The sequence below is a fragment of the Pinus tabuliformis genome, chromosome 5_1 (assembly GCF_031772625.1).
Source record: "Pinus tabuliformis cultivar Carrire ecotype Pingquan chromosome 5_1, CPIR1, whole genome shotgun sequence".
NCBI lineage: Eukaryota > Viridiplantae > Streptophyta > Pinopsida > Pinales > Pinaceae > Pinus > Pinus tabuliformis.
Window position 1 is genome coordinate 184,470,490 of NC_142305.1, and position 20,472 is coordinate 184,490,961.

Genomic DNA, 20,472 nt, shown 5'->3' on the forward strand with positions numbered 1-20,472 from the left:
TTTGATCAAAGGCAGAGGGTTCCTCTTTGAAAACAGTCCTCTTTTCCAACCTTGCTCTGTTTCTTTTGGCAATTAGGTTGGCTTCCACTGTAACAGCAACCCTTTGGGCCTCTGCAAGGGATTGAGGATCTCTTTCCTTTAACTGATAGGCCATGTCAGGGTCAAAACCATCAGGGAATTTGTACAAAGCTAAACCAGGAGGGGGTCTTAAATTTTGTGGGATTGCGTTATATACATTGTTAAATCTTGCACAATACTCCAAAACAGTCTCTTGGGGACCTCTTTTGATAGTGTCATATTCCCCAAGTATGTGCAGAGGATCCTTCTTCTTCTCCCATCTGCTAGTAAAGGCTTGATACAGTTCATCAGGAGTTGTGATGGAATTTGCATTCAGGGATCTAAACCAAGTTCTTACATCCCCAGTTAGGCTTTGAACAAACATCCTCATTCTGACGTTGTCATCATCTATTTCATAGGTCTCAAAATGGTCTTGCATCCTCTTAGCATGCTGGACAGCTGTCAGAGGGCCATTGGAGTCAAAATATGAGATTTTTGTTTGGTAATATTGGGGTAGAGCTGCAGCATTAGCTGGTATTTGCAAGGGTGCATATCTGTTAGCCATATTTACAGGGTTTAGAGGATTAACAGGGGCAGCTGAGATAATAGGAACAGTGGGTACCACAGGGGTAATAGGTAAGGGTGAACCTACAGTGTTGGTCAAGGGGATATGTGCAGTGGATGAAGATGTGAGAGGAGGACTTTGAGATGTGGATGGTGAACTCGGGGAACTAGGGGTAGACCGGAAAAGGACCTTGCATGGAGTACAGATAAGGCTGGGATGATCTGAATCTGAGGTTAAATCAGCAGGCTGCTCCTGCCTTTGCTACCTCCTAATGTTTCTAGGGATGGTATTTGGATTATCAACAATGATGGGTGGATTAGGGTCGGGATTTGCCCTAGTATGCCATGGATTTTTCTTGGGAGCCAGCTTCTAACTGTTTTTTAGGATTTTATAGGAAGTTTTTATATCTGCAAGGACTGGATAAAGATTTTGAAATGGCTATATATTTTTCAAAGCTGAGATAAAGACTCACTGAAAAAGCTCTTCCCTAAAGCTGTCAATGTGACACAGAAACAGTTTTGAAGGCCTCCTGACTGATTTCAGGCTTGATTTATAGCTTTGAGAGATGTATAGAAATTGGAAAATCCTAAGAGGTCCACAGCGGAGTCGCCAATTATGTTAACACCCAGGTTTTTCCCTATGACTCCCAAGGGAATACGGCCGGGGTAACCACTAACCAATCTTTGGACTACAGTTTCTAGCCAAACTGTAATCAGAGAGGGCTCTCTCTTTATAATTTGTCTCTGTTTTGATAGTATTTTAGGCTAGTTATTATGCTCAGGTTTTGGTTTATATTTTGGTTGAAGGATTTCTTTCAGTGCTTAAGGTGTAATGTTCAGACAGTAGTATATCATTGGGCAATGGAGTCTAGAGCTGTGAAATGTTATGAAATGCTGGACTGATGATGTTCAGACTGCAGGGCCTATTGAGTATCTTAAACAAACAAAATTTAAACTTAAGTGGTGATGTATGGTCAGCCAACAGAAAGCAATTAAGAATTCTCTATTAAGCTGGTGATGTGAAAATGAAACATGTTGCACAGGAGCAAACTTGAATTCCTGAAACAAAGGTCACTGTGGAAGATATATTCTAAAAGCGCAGCAATTAAGAATTACACTTATCAAGATTATAGCTGAAGAAAAACATCCATTAACACCATAGATTGAACTCAGGGTATTGCATGAATAAGTCCTGAAGGTTATTCTTTTTCTTAGTTGTCAAACACTTAGAAATTAGAAACATATATGGATTGTAAAAGATTGAAGACACATAACAAAGAGAGTTACAGAAACTTATTGTATTGTGAAGTACACAGGAATCCTGCAGTTTTTAACAGACACCAGAACGCATTCAACACTTCAGAACTCCGAGAAATTCCATCACTTTCTTTATTAAACTCTGAAAGGATTATAGCATAAGAACTTCTTCAAGAGGAAACAACAACAACCCCTCCAAGCTTGTGCGAGGGGCAAATATATACAAAACAGTATTACAAAATATCTCAGGCGTTGAGTCATCTGAGAAATGAAATATCTTCACCAACTTTTCAAGATATTTTGATAAGAAAGTTATTACATCATTTAATACAAAGTAAATGTATTTTTATGCTTGTCAGAAGATATTTTGGCCTTTGGAGGCCACTGAGTCGGTTGGAGTGATCTGCATTAATGCTGAGAAATGCGCTTTTGGAGCTATCCTGTTGTAGCTTCTCGGCTTGGACACCTGTAGCTCCCTACCTTGCTTTGTTGGCCGAAATTTCTGCTGAGTTGGCTCAGCCTTTATCTTTAATGTATGCTGATTCTTTTTAAACTGTCCTGTGTATGACAGTTTGCATTTTCCATGAACAAAATTTGTTGAATGGCATCCTGTTTATAAAATCGTCTGTATGGCCTTGGTCCACCATTCTAGTGTAGGTAGTTGATGCCTGAGAATTGCATCCATGGTCTCCTCTGCCTCTGTATATTTGTAAAAATTTGGAGGCACCTCAAACAGGTGTTTGATTTCATTCATTATAAAAAATAAACTTTCTACTCTATTGTAGAGAGTCTGTCCTGTGGCTGGCCCTGTTTCTTCTGAGGTGCTGGGCTTCTCGTTGATCTGACTAGTGGCAAATGTATTAACCCTTTTTGCATACTGGTCATGTGTGAACAATCTCCCTGCGCTGTTCAGTAAGCTAGAGAGCCCTCTGTTTTCTAACACCTGAAATTTCTCCATAAACCTGTTCACCTCAGTCTGCATGTCCTGTGTTCTTCTTTCCAATGTCTTCACTAAGTTTCTCAGTGTGAGAACCCTCTTGATTAACTGAATGTGCTCAGTTCTGTTTGAAATTCCCATGGCAGCCAACTGAGTGCTTGTCCTATTGTTAAGCACAATAATCATCCTGGTGGCTATCTCAGGCATGTTGCTTAGAGCAGCTCTTGATCTCTGAATCTCAGTCTGTGCTTTTGGAATGAGCTCTAACTGCTCATGGATTGTTTCAATATATTGCCATTGCTCATTAATAGATTGGCCAATGTTAGGCCACAGCACTATTTTAAGCTCAGCCACAACCTTATCTAATTTGAGCTCATTCTCTAGCTCTTTGATCCTGTCTTTGAGGGCTTTTATCTCCCTGCCCTTTTCTGCCACAGACTGCTTGGATTTGTCATATCTTTCATTGACCTTGGCTATTTTTTCCTTGGCCTCATTCAATTCTGTCATTTGTGCTTCCAAGGCTTGGATCTCATTCCTCAGATTTTGCATGTCCAGGCTTGGGGCCTGCTCTGTTGTTGGTGGTGCTGCTGAGGTGGATGTTGCTGCTTGTTCTGTTTGCTGAGGAGGAGGAACAGTAATTGGAGCAGTTTCCTCAAGGTTTATTACTTCAGGAGGAGGCTGGGAGGTCTGACCTTCTTCTCTTTGCTTCAAAGCTGCCTGTAGTGCTGCCTATGCAGCCTCTGATTCTCCCAACTTTTCCTGTGTCTGGATTAACTGCTTGTATAGGGATACCAGCAAGGCTGAGGCTTCTTGATCATGCCTCTGCTGGGCAACCTCATCTGTTTGAGGGTGAATTGTGGCTGGCATTTTGATCTTTTTCTTCAAAGCAGCCATGTCTGCATCCCTTAACTTCAATATCTCCTGGATGCCCTTGATATCTTTGGGATCATGCCCAATCTCAATAATTATATCTTCTAAGGACCTTATTCTGTTGTCCTTAGCTTGTGAGGATGCCCTTTCCAATTCAAGTTGGGCAGCTGTATTATTAAGGCTATTTTCCAGCCTATAATTGTCCAATGTTTTGTCTGCCAAGGAGGCATAGACCATCTCACCTGTTTGTTTGTGCAACTCAATTTTATCCATTGGGTGGATGTCTTTGGCAAGGACCTCAAGATTGGTCCTTATATAATCTGCATGAGACTGGGGCTGTGCTACAGCTGGTAAGAAATGACTCATGATCATCTTGCCTTCACTGACATCAAAAGCAGACATCAGTCTTTGCTGGTTGGTGGGAGCCATCTTCAGCAAATGATTGTACAACTATATTTTTATGGGCTCATTCCTTTTCTTTATGTCAATGAACTGCTGTTTGATGCTCAGTTCACCCTCCCTCTGTTGGCTAGAGGAGCTGACTTCTCCTCCCACAGTTATGTTCTGTTCCTCTTGGAAGGAACTTGCAGATGTTTCCCTGCTAGGTGGGCCCATGCCCAGAGACTGCCCTGTTGGCATTTCCTCATCAGAGAAAGGGTTCAATCTCTGTATTTTCTCACCATGACTTTCTGATGTGGTCAAGGGAGTCTCTCTATCCCTTTTTCTGCTAGTATCCTCCTTTTGTGGAGTTTGGAGGATTGATGCATCAACTGATGTTTCTTGCCTAGGAGGCACCGTATTTTGTGCCTGCTGTTCTATGAAAATTGGGGCCTCAACTGCCCCTTCTTGCTGTGGGGGCTGATCTTTGTCATGCTGCCCTTCTTCTTGCTGCAATTCCTGTTGTTGTTGTTGTTCTACCTGCTGGTGCTGTTGCTGCACCTTCTCACGCAGTGGTTGTTCAGTATCCATTTCTTTTTCCTTGCCCTTGCTAGATATATCTTCAGTGGCTTTGGGTGCTTGCTGATTTACAGTCGAGGAGGATGAAACTGCTCCCACTTGTGTGCTTGGCAATGAAAACACCTGTGAACAAAGTTCAAGGTCAGCCATCTTTTTTAGATTCCTCACTGCTCTTTGATTCAGCTCTTCTTGTGTAACCGGCTCTTCTAGGGTTCCTCTCCTCCATTTTGCTTGGTTTGCATGTTTTTCAATGTGAGGGATCTTTACATGATCATAGCCAGAGAGCTTATATTTGAGCCTTCTCAAAGTGATGAAGTGGTTGGGGTCATAAGGTTTCCAGAGGAAACTGGTTTGAAGGCCAAGGGACTCAAGCATCCTGTCTGCTTCTCTCCAACCTTCCTCCCTTTGGTTATAGACAAAGCGGCCAAGTTGGTTCCTGACTTTCAACTGTGCTTTCTTGCCTTTTCCTGAAAAGTGAAGCACATCAACATTGCCAAACTGCCTGAAGTATTCTAGGGCAAATAGCCTCATAGGCACATATTTGGGTAGTCTGTAGGGAGGCAATTCACACCCATACATCCTGATGACGGTGTGGTGTTGGTAAAAGTACCAGTCCCCAATGCTGTATGATTTGGATAACTCCATGATCCTTTGCATTTCATCAGTGAGCCTCGGAGGAGGTGAGCCCATCATCATTGACATAGCTGGGTGGATGAATTGATCTATGAACTCACAATAAGTATAAGGAGATTCAAATCTACAGTGGAAAACAGAGGACCAATAGACCACTGATCTTGGATTGCCTTGGGCATCCTCTCTTTTGATTGGAAAAGAGAATTTCTGATGTTGATGATATAAGATCAAGTGGTAAATGTAAGAGGTATATCTGAACACTCTTTCTCTTGCCAGGTTCATTAGTTGCTCATGTATTTTGTCTGCTATATAGGTGGCATAGTCATAGCAGATAGGAGACTTGCCAGGAGCAAACATGAGCATGATTACCAGCACAGTTTGATCAACAAACTCAATGGAGTTGTAGCCCAAAATGGGACTAATCATGTCTTCCAGATCTCTGCCCAGTTGATTGAGGTATACTTGATTGATAGGAGGATACTTCACAGAGTCAGAGCCAATGTATAGGTGGTTTAGTTTGGTGACCTGAGCATCTGTCATTCTGGCTCCTTGATTTATCAGGTCTACAAGTGATAGAGGGACCAGTTTCTTCTCAGTCCTGAAGCAGAGCATATCCTTGATAGCTTCTGGGGTGACATAAAACACAGCTGATCCTGAAGGGTCAAGAACTGCCCTCTGAGTGGGGTCATAGTTTTCAGCACACAGATGGATCAAATCAGGGAATTGTCTGACCTGAGGGAGCTTAAAAATAGGAAGGAATGAGTCACATATGCCTAGCACATCTATTCCAGTCTCATGCTTGGCCTTCAATTCATTGAGCAGGTGGATGTGGAACTTAGTCTTCATCAGCATTTCCTCTGAAATCTGATAGTCCATGTCTGCCAGAGACTGCCATTCCAATTGTCTCTGAGGGGCATTTAATGGAGCAACGTTCAATGCTATTGGAGCTACTGGTGGATCCATGATTTCTCCTAAGATTATGGATGGAGTTGCTATGCAGAGCAACACAAAGAGTTTTCTTCAACGAAAAAGGTGAATTGTATGGAACAGAGGGTGAGTGAGATAGCTGCAGCAATTGAAATACTGCTTGAAGTGCCAATAAGACCAATGTGTGGTCTCAATCTGTCTTTTTTAACAGGTAGATACAGTTTGAGTAAGCTGTTTCGCGATTGCGCGAACAAAGTATAGTTTTTTGTGAAAATGTGGGCAAACAAGGCTCAGCTGGTGTTTTTCGAGCTCACAGTTGTAAATGGGGGCTAGGCACCAAGATTTCGCCGGTGAATTTGCGAGTTTTTTGTCGTTTAAGCTATTTTGAGGGAATTCACAGACAAAGTAGGCATATGAAGGATTTATAATGGAAAATACCTGGTAAAGAGCGAGCAATGGTCACGAACGATTGAGGAAATGGCGCGCCGGAGGTCCCCGAATTGATTTCAGCAAAGGTGGTGCAATTTTAGACGTAAAATCATGCAGAGAAAGCAACAACTCTTGCGGCAAAAAGTATGAAAAAACGCGAAAATTTGCCTAAATATGGATTTTTGGCATATTGGCGCGTTTTTTGGATGACGTCAGCATGACGTCATCAGGTGGGGTCAAGGTCGGATGACGTCAGCGTGACGTCATTGGGTGAGGTGGCAGGTTGTGATTGGTCCACGGATATGATGAGGTGGCAGACATATCAGCGCGGGGGTGGACGAAGGGGCTGACGCGACGGCGGGGTGGCACTGACGTGGGTATGACGTGGTGGTGACGTGGTGGTGACGTTGGCTGGGCGGATCGACCGAAAACCGGGAGCGGTTAGCGGTTTCTCATCGCACCGCTTATGATACGGAAGAGGGATTTGTCAGGCGTACCTCCGATGAGCTGTGGGGATGACGGGTGGCGGAGGCCTGACGTCACCTTCTGACAGATATCGGAAGATATCTGTCGGACGTCGGGGCTACTCCGATATGAATGAGGACCGTCGTATCAAAGGGGTCTGATCCGACGGTTGTCGGGTTAGTGAAATGATCGGACATTACGGAAGGGGGCGGGGGTTATTTTAATATTTATTTCGGGATCTGTGTTTGGCGGAGACCTTTTGGTATTGGCGGATTTATAAAGGTTTTTCAATGCCCTTTTAACATAAAAATAACAAGGCGCCCATACTTTGGATAAATGAAAAAAATGGGTTTTTTGTTTATTTTTGCAAATCAAAGCGGGTATAGGTAGAGCAAGGTTTTTTATAAGGTTTTCTTTGGCAAATGAGGGTTTTAAGGGGCCAAATGAATTCAGAAGAGGGGAGGGTGTTAGACTTAGGTTCATCAAAGTGACCAGATGCCAATTTGATCCCTGACAGAGGATTTATTGGCTATAATGCCAAGGGGAGGGATATTTATACAATGCTTGGGGTTTATACACCATGGTGTTATAATACTAGGGGAAAGGGAATCATAGGGGAATTATATAATAGAGTTAGGGTTAATATGGATGAAAGGAGTTGATGAGGGGAGATAACACTAAGTTTATTTGAAAATAACTTAGCTTAAGGAGTAGATCAAAATGAAAAGAGTTTTAGACAAGAAATGTGGCTTCTAATAGGACTAAGAACCACAAAAAACCACCAATTATTTCATGAATATCAACTGACGAGGGGATGTTAGAAATGAATGGAGAGGGGAATATTGGGAAGTTAGACATGCTTCTTTTCTTGTTGCAACCTGATGGAGAGGAACACCTTCTCACTTCATTGATTTTGCTTTGTGAACAAAGCTAACATACCTTCACTTGTAAGGAGTGACATTTCTGCAACCCCAACTGCCTACCCATCTACTTGCCTAGCATTTTTTATTTCTTCTTGGAGGGTGCACTTGGACTTGCAGACCCTTATCTGCCTTTTCTTTTCTTTGGCTTTTTCCTTTTGTTTTTCTATCTACTTCTACCCTTATTTCCTCCAAGGTCCCTTATTAAGCAGTTGGGAGCCTTTCTTCTCTACCTAAACTACTTGTCTGCCAAGATTACACAGTTTGGACAGACTTCTTTCTCTATTCTACAACTGAAAATTTAAAACATGGCATGATCCAGATTAGATTGTTGGACCATCCATCAAAATTGAGTCCACATCAAGCTACAAGCACAGATTGTATTCTCTTGGAAATATGTGATCTTTGCATCATCAAAGCAGAGCATATTTGGACCTTTTCATTGCCAATCATGAAATATGAAACCTATTGGTATAGGTAGCTAACATGTCCCATGGTAGCTTGCATGTAGAAGCATCATGTGATCCATTTCGTTTGCAGTGAATGCAATGCAGATCTGCCTTTTCTCCTTGAGAATGTCTGCCCCCTGCCTCTGAAGTATCTTCCTCTTCCTCTTCGTCCACCTCTTCCTCTTGTAGAATCTTGAGCAGGATGCTTTTCTTTATGAGCAAGGCACACAGTCTCTTCAGAAGATTTAGGGGTTGTCTTCTTTCCAAAGGCTTTCTCTCTTTCAGCAAACTTTTTCACAAGAGAGTCAAAGGCTATATCTTTAAGATTTCCATTTGCTTGTAAAGACTCAAGATAATTGGAGTAGGTAGGATAGAGTGCCTTGAGAAAAGCAATAAGAGGGATATCCAGCTCAACCTTAGTGGATTTGATATCATGCATTATAGACTTTACTTCAAATGCAAGAGCAAGAGGATCATTATTTTTCAGTTCAAGAGTGAAGAGTTTAATCATGAGCTGAACAACTTCAAGTGCAGAATGTGAGTCATAGAGTTCTTTCAGCTTTTGTAAAGCTTCAAAGGAGGTTGAATACGATGAAATATGGCGACTCACCTCTTCATTTACAAATGTTTCGATTAATGCATAGGCTTTGCTGTTCTTATTTTCCCAAATGATGAGCTCTTTGTCTGATGTAGGCTGCACTGGGTCATTGTCTCCTTCTCCGACACACACTCCTTTCCACAACTCATTGAAGATGAGGGTGTGTTTTATCATTCGGGACCATTTAGGATAGTTCTCCTTGCTAGTGAAAACTATTCCTACCATAGAGATGATTGAATGCATTCTGTAAAAAATTACTTCTGCTGATAAAAAAACTTTTGTTGATAAAAAACTTTTGCTGATAAAAAAGTGAAATTGCACTCAAAAAGGCATTCTCAAAGGATTTGAATCTCTTCCTTACGCTACAACTTTATGCACTATATTTTCTTTAAATCCCTCTAATGTTAGATAAAAGCATCCAGAATAATACCAGCTGTTCATCCATACATAACTTCAATGCTTACAAGATTATCTGAATACTTATTACAATGATGCAAACTCGGTTTCACCTTATACTTATTACAATGATACCATGCAGTGGAGCCCCAGCCTCGGCCCCGCTTATTCAAGAGGCGCAGAAAATCGTTTACTATATATGCAGCTGATAGTAAAAACTTCCTTTTACAATTTTGAAAAAAACAAAAACAAAATCGATGTCGCAATTATCGACTGCAGCTCCTAGTTATAGGACTGAACAGACTCAGGGATATAAAAAGAATATAGGGGTTTCCCCACACCTGGACTCCCAGAGCGCGAAAACACACCACAAAAGACCGTATAGCGCAGCCTAGGTGGATCCGGGCACCGATCGAGCACTAAAAGGTTGTGCAAACTGATTGAAACGTATTCATACAATTGCTCTCCCTTTAGTTGAAGTTTAGAAAGTGTCACAACGGTTAGTGGGCATCCGTGGAGACCTCTGGAATATTATCGATACCACAACTGCAATCAAGCTTAAAAGATGGGCCGTTTGGCAAGAAATAGACAGACAGACCACAAAGCCAGAAATATTCGAATGAAGAGGAACCCATAAAGAAACCTACCATATCCAATTCAACGCAGACGAGAACTCAAAGGCCAAGCAAAAGTGTTTGATTGGATGCAGATCGGTTCTGTGCAACCCCTTTGACTGTCGTAGATTTTTATGAAGGCGCAGAGTTCCAACACGGCGAAGAGCTTCATGCTGAATGCCAACTTGAGGTCATTGAAACGAAAAATAGACGTAGTGGTAGAAATACACGGCAAAGAGCTTCATGCTGAACGCCAACTTGACCAGCGCACAGAGAGTATGCAGGTCGGACCAGTGCACATCACAGTCATACGTCAAAAACAAGTACAAGAAAGAAACCCTCTATTTCTTTTTCTTCTACTAATAATGAATGGCCTGCACGCTTCAATGCTCAGGGCTACAGCTCTGAAATCGATTCATTGATGTAGCGCAGTGGAAGAGGAAACCGTTTCTCCAATGGAATGTACATAGAATAACATTTTTTTTTTTTGAAACGTTTATGACATGGCTCTGACTGTTCAGAGAGCGACAGAGGCAGAGGCAGAGCAACGCTCTGGGCAGAGGAAGAGGCAGAGCAACACTCTGGACAGAGGCAGTGGCAGTGCTCAGAACAGAGGCAGTGGCAGACTATGAAGGGAGTTACAACTATTTTTAGAACTGGATTTGATACCATGTCAGGCTAGGCAGTAACTCTCCAAAGGCAGAAAAAAATTATTCGTCTGATTATTCCATAGGTAGGTTATTGTTATATACATTAGGAGTGATTGTTCAGTTCATCTTCTGATGACTGTTCACATTCCTGATTTATTTATTTACAAATTCCCCAATTATGAAGATTAGGTGTCAACAATATGCAAGTAAAACTTTTATTATATGAGAGAGAGTTTTTACAAATGACCGAGAGTATAACTCGACCGGCGTTACACCCGAGTTGGGCGCCCACCCGTGCAAGACCGCATGGTGGTCTCACCACAACCCAACAATATACAACACAAGTTCTTTGCCAAGATGGGCGGGCGTGCCCGTGCACGACCCTTGCCCAAAATACAACCCAAACTCGTTCACAAGACTTGGCGGGCGGGCACCTTAGAATGCCCTCCACCCGCACCTTCAACCGCTTCCAACTTCGTGCAATACTTGTGTAACTTGCCCGGCAACCGGGCGCATGACCTGCGCCTTTGCTGTGGCTATACTCCTTTACTCGCACCTTTGTTCGTTGGTTGAAGACCAATGCCAAGTTTGATGTCAAATGTCAAGCCTCCACTACGTGTTTATATGCTACCTCCGTGTAGCATTACGCCTTCGGCCGAACCTTCATTTATTCCTTCCAATCGCGCGCCCTCAAACATTACAACGCCTTTGTGTGGGTCAGCCCGCCCATGGCGCGAGACCGCCCACCAACATTGCTCCACATTGCCTTTGCTCCTCAATCGGCTTATATGGCGAGTTGGGGAGCTCGTCACACAAGCCGACAGAGGAGCGAAGACAACGTGGAGTGATGTTGGTGGGTGGTCCCGTGCCATGGGCGGGCCAACCCACACAAAGGCGTTGTGACATTTGAGGGCGCGTGGTTGGAAGGAATAAACGAAGGGTCGGCCGAAGGCATAATGCTACACGGAGGTAGCATATAAACACGTGGTGGAGGCTTGACATTTGACATCGAACTTGGCATTGGTATTCAACCAACGAACAAGGGTGTGAGTAAAGGAGTATAGCCACAGCAAAGGCGCAGATCATGCGCCCAGTTTCCAGGCAGGTTACACAAGTCTTGCACGAAGTTGGAAGCGATTGAAGGTGCGGGTGGAGGGCATTCTAAGGCACCTGCCAACCAAGTCTTGTGAATGAGTTTGGGTTGTATTTTGGGCAAGCGTCGTGCACGTGTACGCCCACCCATCTTGGCAAAGAAACTTGTGTTGTATATTGTTGGGTTGTGGTGAGACCACCGTGCAGTCTTGCACAGGTAGGCACCCGACTCGGGTGTAACGCCGGTCGAGTTATACTCCTGGTCATTTGTAAAAACTCTCTCTCATATAATAAAAGATTTACTTGCATATGAATGTGTTCATGCTGCTATTCTATATTGTTATGATATTAATGGATTCCGCACATTAATATGTTATTCATGTATAAAGATGAATGTTAAGGCGTAGTTCGTAAAGTAAGATAACAATGGAAGATGTTAATTACTTAGGCGGTGCCGCACCCAGCCAATTTAACGAAAAAATAATTGGGGGCGTGATAGTTGGAGTTGGAATGAATGATAAGCATAGAATACTTTTTTATTAAGATGATAGGCATATAAATACAATGTTTATGACCTTTGGATTCAACTTATAAGGTCTCTTGGACACTTGATGACGGTCTATATTCTTTCACACCAACCCTAATGGATTAGGTTTCTAACAATATTGTTCTCTTAACTACAAATTAGACAACTTTTAATTCAAAAGTAAACTATCATTATGGTTGTTATTATTTATGTTTGTTCCATAAAATGCTTTAATTACTAATAAAAGTAAACTTTGTAAAGGAGTTTCACCATCAATAAGATATATCTAATGGTTTTTCATTGTTGGAACCACCAATTTGCTAGGATCCCTGTGAACCCCAAAGTTATCCTTAATGATAACTCTTTATTAGTGAATCTATTATGTGAAAAGGCCTTTTGTGCTTTAGCCTAACCTTCACATGCATGCAAAGTCCTTTTTATTTCTAAGGGACTATTGCAATCTAAATCTATCATAGTGAAAGCATCTAAGAGAGAAGTCATTGTAGAGTGGAAAGGAGATGAAGGCCTATGTGATAGTGGAGGACCATGCTTTCAAACCAATTTGCAACCAACTACTAATTTCTCATATTTTTTCAATTAGATTTTCGTGGACAAGTATTTTCTTATAGTGTTTCTTTTGTCTCCCTATATTCTCAATAATCGAAAGTTTCTATTTTCATTTCTACTTTAATGGCATTTATATTTTTGGTGAAACCCTAGGACAAATCTCCAACTTTATGTTCTCTCTATGGGATCCAATGGTCATATTCTCTTAGATCTTAAATAATCAAAATTTTATATTTTAAAGGTTTGTCTTTATAATTTTTTTCCATTAAAGCTTGATTGGTACATAGTTTAGCTAAATTATAAACAATCCTAAGTTTCTTTTTTGACTACTACTAACCCCATTTTCATGACATCTTCTTAATCTCAAAACTTTTGATCTATAAAATTTAGTTGTTGTAACTTTGATTTCAACTCCTCCCATTCTTCTAAGGTATGTCAAAAAAGTTGTACTTTTCTACAGACATTATTGGTAACTTCTCGAATGTTTCCATTTTGATCTTTTAAAGAAATGATATATCTAGCAATATTATCTAATTTCTAAGCAACTAAAGAGATTTATGTATTTGAATAATTCCACTGTTTCACTTCCTGTGAAATTGTATAATCTAGATTCAATAAATTCAATAAAATCAAAATCTATAGTTTGAAAGTTGCATGTAGGTGTCTATTTGAAAGAGTGATCAGGAAGCTTTCCTTTCTTTGAAAAACTTATTTCGATAGATCCTTATGTTGGAAGCCTCATAGATTTCATTTATATGTGAGGATCTAATCATTTTCATTCTATTTTATCTTTATCGTCAAAATAACATAGAATGTAGAGTATTTACAACTATTATGATGACATAGGTTTAGTTTGGGTTAGTAGAAATAGTTCTATTTTATCTTTATCCTCGAAATAACATAGTATGTAGAGTATTTACAACTGCTATTATGACATAGGGTTTAGTTTGGGTTAGTAGAGGGACTAGAACTTATATTAATTCTTCAAGGAATAAGAGTCTTTAAAAGTTATGAAAAATGGAATTATTCATTTAGTTTAGTAATCTTGATGAACGTAATAGTATTGGAGTTGTGTTACGAAACTTTGCCACTATAATTTTTTGTTAAACATACCTAACAACATAACCTAAGTAGATAAAAGTCCAAACTGCACTCAAATAGATAAAAAAATTCAAACTACACTATTATATGAAAGAGCTTAAAAACCACATATATCTACAATAATAATAATTTAAGATACAATTAAAACAAATAACATTAAAATAATTGATTAAAATGTTCTTCATTCTCATTTTATCATTCTAATATCACAAATTCTAATATAAAAATACAAAATAAATCTAATTAAATATAAAAATAAGAATATTAACAATGCAATAAAGAAATTCACCATATAAATTTAGTTTATTTGAACTTTTCTGTTTAAATTATTAAATAATTTAGTTTATTTGAACTTTTCTGTTTAAATTATTAAATTATTACCATAGTATCATGCTATTATTCTATAATAATAGAATTGTCGAAATCCCCCATTATTATTTTTAACATTTCAAAGCAATTTACTCAAAATAATAATAAAATAAAATAATTTATTATTATTTTTACCTGCATACTACCCTATTTTATTTTATTATTATTTTCAGCTACATACTACAATGATTTTCCAAAACAACTTGCAAGTCAAAACTAATAATAAAATAAAATATTTTATTATTATTTTTAAGTACATATTACAATGATTTTCCAAAACCGCTAACACGTCAAAATTAATAATAAAATGGAAATTCTTTATTATTATTTATAGCTACTTATTACAATGATTTTCCAAACCCGCGTACACGTCAAAACTAATAATAAAATGGAAATTCTTTATTATTATTTATAGCTACTTATTACAATTGGAAATCTTTTTATTATTATTTATAATTACTTGGTTTCCTGGTTTTACTCGACAATGGAATTTTTTTATTATTATTTATAGCTGTTTGGTTTCCTGGTTTTCTAAGCATGGCAACTTGGGCAAGTCGGGAATAATAATATGCGCAAGTCAGGAACTTGCAAGTCGGGAAGTCGGCAAGTCGGGAAGTCGGGAATAATAATAGAGAGCAAATCCTTTAATGCATGGGGATTTGGGATTTTTTTATTTTCATCTGAAAATTTATTTATTTAATTTATTAATTATTCAACTGAATAAATACAATTTTGACAGAATCATTTGATGAACTCTAATTCATATTAATAAATGTCATGCATCATCATATTAGATTCATATTTCTAATCATACTTTTAATTCCATAATTTCTATATAATTGATAATAAATTCGTTGCAATTTAACAAAATTATTAAAAGTAAATGAAATTGAATTAATCGTTGTGAATCTAATTATAAGAAATTATATTGGTGTAATTTTTTTAATTTTTTTTCATATATGATAGGATACATGCATTTTCCTCAAAAGCAGCCAGTCATTGTTATGATTAGACTTAATCTCAACTCATAATCACGTGGCAGTAAGGAAACTAAATTGATGGAAAAAAGCAGCCAGTCATTGTTATGATTAGACTTAATCTCAACTCATAATCACGTGGCAGTAAGGAAACTAAATTGATGGAAAAATCAAAGTAACAGCGCGATCATAGTCAATTCACGCAAAGGTTTAAAGGAAAGCAATGTGGCCTTTAAACAGACCGTCTCAACTCATAGTCAAGCGCCTTCCATTCTACTTCAAATCAAAGTCCAGCGAAGGAACACGACTTCGAATTAGGCTGTGGGACCGGGGTTAGTATGTCTTTAAAAAAATAAATTAGTAGATGCTTATTCTACTTAAACCCTGGGATAATTAGGACAAACGCTTTAAAAAATTGTATCTAAAAAACGATTTATTGAAAATTTAACAAAATGGAATGCATGCGAGAAACTTCATAACCAGGGAAAGTCTAAGGCTGCTTATTCAGACTGCCAGCATGTATTGATGATGACGCCAGCGGTAAAGCCGAAAGAAACGGACACAACGCCGCCCACGCCGAACACTTGGCAGCCATTAACATTGTGAGGCGTTGATACAATAATGAGGGAAATTTGTGCGGTGGAAAAGCTTTTGAGGTTCTTGCTCGGTTGGCAAAAAAACCTACTTGTCCTTTTGTGCTTTTTGTTTGTGTAAGACGCCTGTGTTTTCCGAATCTCTACGCTGTTGGCTTACATTCCTATAGCCACATATTTGCCTTCTTTTAAAATATGTATTCAACATGTCACAGATTCTTCGGCACATTCCAGGTTTTAAATTTAAAAAAGGCACAAATTTGTGTTAGAAAACATGAAAGAAGAAATATTTCACTTTGCTACTGTATATGAGAGTACATAAAACAGAGGCTTGGGTTTTGACGCTAAATAGCAAGGGAAACAGGAATCTGATTTTCTCTGCAAGGAAATAATACACCTTCTGCTGGAAAGATTAAAGGAAATAGTGAATCTGATTTTACTCTGCAGGGAAATAATTCTCTCTAGATAGGTATAAGGTGGTTCTGAGATTTTCATTTTATGCTAAGGAAACATAATACAGCTGGAGAAAATTTCTGATATTTAAGGAAAAACTTGCTCAAGGAAACATAAATACAGCTGGAGAAACTTTCAACACTTCCTGATATTGAAGGAAAAACTTGGGTAGGTCTTCCCAACAAACTGATCTCATATTCATCAAATGGAGATAAAAAGGGAAAGGAATTCAATAAAACAGCAAATATCATCCCGGAACAGAGTTTGGACATTGCAAATTAAAAACATAAAAATCTCAACATTTATGGACAGCTCAAGCATCCTCTGAAATATGTCTGAAAAAATATAGGTATACGCAGGAAATCATCTAATAAGCAAATATTATCCTGAGTTTGTGAGGTAAAGAATGCAAACGAAGAGAACAAAATTATATCACCTGATGGCCAAAACTTTCAACCAAGGATTGGCCTAATTGTTGGTAATGACCTTCCGAACAAGGGATTGGATTTTGGCGGACAACGTGATCCCGCAGGGCTCTCTACACCTTTACTACCCGTTGAAATTGGGCTAGGTATGCCCTGTAAATGAGGACTAGTAGAGTGAGAGAAGAGTGTCCTCTGCATCTGTCCTGAATCACGGAGCGCTGCTTCTCCTCTATTCAACAACAGCCTAGGGGACCATGCGTTGGGGCTCCCTACACCTTTACTGCCCATTTCAATTGCGCTGGACCTGCCCTGTAAATGGAGACTAGCTGGGTGAGAGAAGCATGGCCTCTGCATGTGTCCTGAATCACGAGGCGCTGTTTCAGCTCTATTCAACACACTAGGGGACCATGGCTTGGAAACCTCAATAGTCAGCCTCTCCATATCCTTACCATGATTTTTTCCCATAGATGAACTTTTACCAGCGCTTTCTTTCCTGATCATATCTTTGCCAACCTTAATGACTTCTTCCTCGTGCACCTCATCCACCGCGGTTCTCTCCTCTTTATTTGGATGGAAATCCTGCCCAACTGTCTCGTGGACCTCTGCATTGAACATTTCGGCTTGATGTGCTCGAGCCTTTTCTTGATCATGCCTTACTAAATGCAGAGTCAAACGCCCATTGGAACGTACCGCACGGAAAAATTCATGATGCTGTACCTTGACATGTTGTAGAACCAGCCTCCCATCGCTTCGGTAGGACCTTCGGAGAACCCAAGGCATATGGCAGGGTAAATTACATGTCCTCACCAGAGTAGTAAGGGGAGGGGGGAACTTCCTTAATAATTCATTTTTCCTCTGCCTTGCGCGTTCGCCACTGAAGCGAGCATGAAGGTCTCTGTATACAAAGTCCCCCTGTTCATCATTATACTCTTCTCGACAATCTTTGCCATCCTGTGTAGGAAGAAGACCTTCACCTTCCATGTTGTCTTCATCATTCTCATCTGCATCATCATCATCCCCGCACTGTTCATCAGGGTCAGCTTTAATCTCATGACTCCTTCTACATAGAGAGCCCTCTTCATTCCCCTGTTTGGCAGCATCTTTGCCATATTCTTCATCTTTCTCATCGTCTTTTCCGCGCGGAACAAAGCGGCAAGCCTCTCCGCTTTGAAGGCCTGCGCGCACAGAATCCCTTTTATCATCGTCGTGATTTTCATCATATTGTTCAGAGCAATTGCCTACACCCGCAAGAAGGCTCGCCCATGAAGATTCTTCTTCGTCATATCGTTCCTCGTCTTCCTCGCAATCCTCTCCATTACTGAAAGCCTCTTTGACATCAAAACCTGTGAGAACAGATTCATCTTTGTTAAGCTCATCTTCCTCATCATGTTGATCCTTTTCACGACAATTATACCCTACGGCATGACGATGGCCTCTGTAACCACAGCTCTCTTCCTCATCAATGCGGTGATCAGCATGACGAACTTCTTCGCCAGGACAGTACGAAGTCGCAAATTCATTTCTATGATCATCATTAACACAACCCATGGCGCGAGGAGGCGAATTTACCTCACTGCAATAACCGGCCTCAGAATTTTTCAATGCAGAATCTGATCCCAGTTCGCCTGAGACCTGAGTTATTTTTGCATCAGATTCAACACAGAGTTTAATCTTTTGAAAAGAACGCGAGACCTCATGTTTGGGAACAACCTTAAAACAAGAATGCTGGCTAGAATCAGATTTTAAAGGATTATAAAGACTTACAGAGCTCAAGAAATTGCACTTCATCCAATTCAAAGGGTGACCTAAGGAAAATCTCCTCCTCTTTCGCAGAATTAATCTTCTTGATGATCTTTCACATGAATTATTCTCCCAGGACTCGATCCCTTGACAAATATCGTTGTGGCGAGGGTGCGAATAATTCGTTGCATCTTTATTTAAACGATCTCTCTCACGAACAAGATGTTCCGGCCAAGAATGGAACCTGTGACCGAAGCTGGATTCTCCAAACAACAAAGACTTAAAGCTCCTCTGCCATTGAAGCCTGGAATCATCCATTGCCAGAAAAAATCAAAACTCACCTCCGCAATTCCTAAAACAGACCGAATCAATAAGCCTTTAAAGCTGGATGAAGGCTATAACAGGAAAGGATACACACGCCCTGCATTTCAATAAAACATAAGCTTTAAATGACCATTTTTTCTTTGGAAAGAAAATGGCGACTGCATACTTAACCGTTCAGAATGAAAAGCCCGAGATCATTTACTCAGGGATTTCAAATACCGCATGAAAATGTTCACTCTATAGTGGCCCTTGGAACGCCTTTAACGGCATAAACTAAGAAATCCGATTTCCTTACGAATTTGACACCTCATCCACCGCATGCAGTGCCTCTGCCTCTACACGATCAGCAGTGCAAACACCGCTGGCAAATCACCCGCTACAGAAACGACCTGTTGCACGCTGGCCACTAGGAAGCAAATCGCATGCTGATCATTAATGTTCTCTGCAAATTTTGTAGCCGATCGAAGATTTTCGCTCAGACGACGGAATCCACCGGAGCATTTGCCTTGGAAAATCGCAAAATCATTCACCGGAAGCAGGCAAGAAGATATTCTTCCACTGCTTCCGATCAAGACCAAAAAAGCAGTCCGTGTCCTGCAATTTTTCGGCGTATTTATCAAAAAGAACATGAGAAACGCGGCGCTCGATGCATAAATCGACAAAGGAAAATAAAACTCCAACTACTACAAATTCATCCACCAGAAATGGCCGGAATTAGAAACCTGAAAGGCCAAAACCATTTCTATAATGCCGCAAAAAGAATCTTCATGCAAAATTTTGGTAAATTTAACAAAAGTGATCTTCTCAGACACAGTCTTGAACAAAATAATCCCTATTTGACCCGAAAAATAAAAACAAGAATCCTCGCAGACCGAGAATTATCAACGAATCGTTTCAAAGTGAAGAACTCGATGAATTTACCAGCAAATTTAGCGGGAAGACCACTTCTGTCCTTCTGACCTATTCGATCATCCCATAGTTTCTACGAATTCAATGAAATCCTCGGCCTTCATCGGCTCCATCATGACTTCCTGCCATCGGTCCAGGCTTGCGTTGCCTTGGTTGAGTACTGGCATTCTCAACAACAACAAGAAAATTATAAACAAACGAGGTGGCGATTATCTCTTAAACAGACGATGGAGAGCGAGTACTCTCCATCGTTTATTATCAATTCTTTTTCTTTTCCCTTCTAATAAATTGTTGTGTTTAAATTTTCAGTAATTTCGCTAATTTAAAGGAGGTGTTGAATTGGCTACCACACGGAACTGAACTCAAAAATATCCATCACAGCTAAGCGATCGACCGCCTCGCGCTAAGTCAATAACTGCTAAATCTGGGGAAAGAAAAATCCCCGAATAACGGGTGCCTAACTTTTCAAGTTTAGTATTAAACTCTATTTAAATATTTACTTTTCTTATCCCGTGCGATATGCTTTACAGCGTTTTCTCGATAAAAGTTATCCAACGACTCAACCTTTAACGTATTAACGCGTTCCATTTGACCAACACAACACGAAGTCTGCTCTGCCAGAAGCCACTCGTGTTAACGTTGGATTTAAAGTTTAGCTTAAATTTTATTTTAT

The 20,472-nt window shown here is 40.0% G+C and overlaps 1 protein-coding gene and 1 pseudogene across 3 annotated transcripts; both read right to left on the bottom strand.

The window, feature by feature from the left end:
- LOC149164024 (sucrose synthase-like) overlaps positions 1 to 10,109 on the bottom strand; it is a 109,544-nt pseudogene extending 99,435 nt beyond the window's left edge.
- Positions 10,110 to 16,506: 6,397 nt separating this feature from the next.
- LOC149164025 (uncharacterized) lies at positions 16,507 to 20,074 on the bottom strand. 3 transcript variants are annotated; one of them, XM_089431926.1, is made up of 4 exons: positions 19,812 to 20,074; positions 19,186 to 19,484; positions 18,591 to 18,987; positions 16,507 to 18,458 (listed from the first exon to the last, which is right to left on the bottom strand). In XM_089431926.1, the coding sequence occupies exons 3-4, from the start codon at positions 18,882 to 18,884 to the stop codon at positions 16,854 to 16,856; spliced, it is 1,899 nt and encodes a 632-aa protein (XP_089288052.1). In that variant the 5' UTR covers positions 18,885 to 18,987; positions 19,186 to 19,484; positions 19,812 to 20,074; the 3' UTR covers positions 16,507 to 16,853. The 3 variants fall into 3 exon arrangements, with proteins under 3 accessions (XP_089288052.1, XP_089288053.1, XP_089288054.1); XM_089431927.1 differs by having other exon boundaries at positions 16,508 to 18,458; positions 18,591 to 18,870; positions 19,062 to 19,484; XM_089431928.1 differs by having other exon boundaries at positions 16,508 to 18,458; positions 18,591 to 18,870; positions 19,057 to 19,484.
- Positions 20,075 to 20,472: the final 398 nt, after the last annotated feature.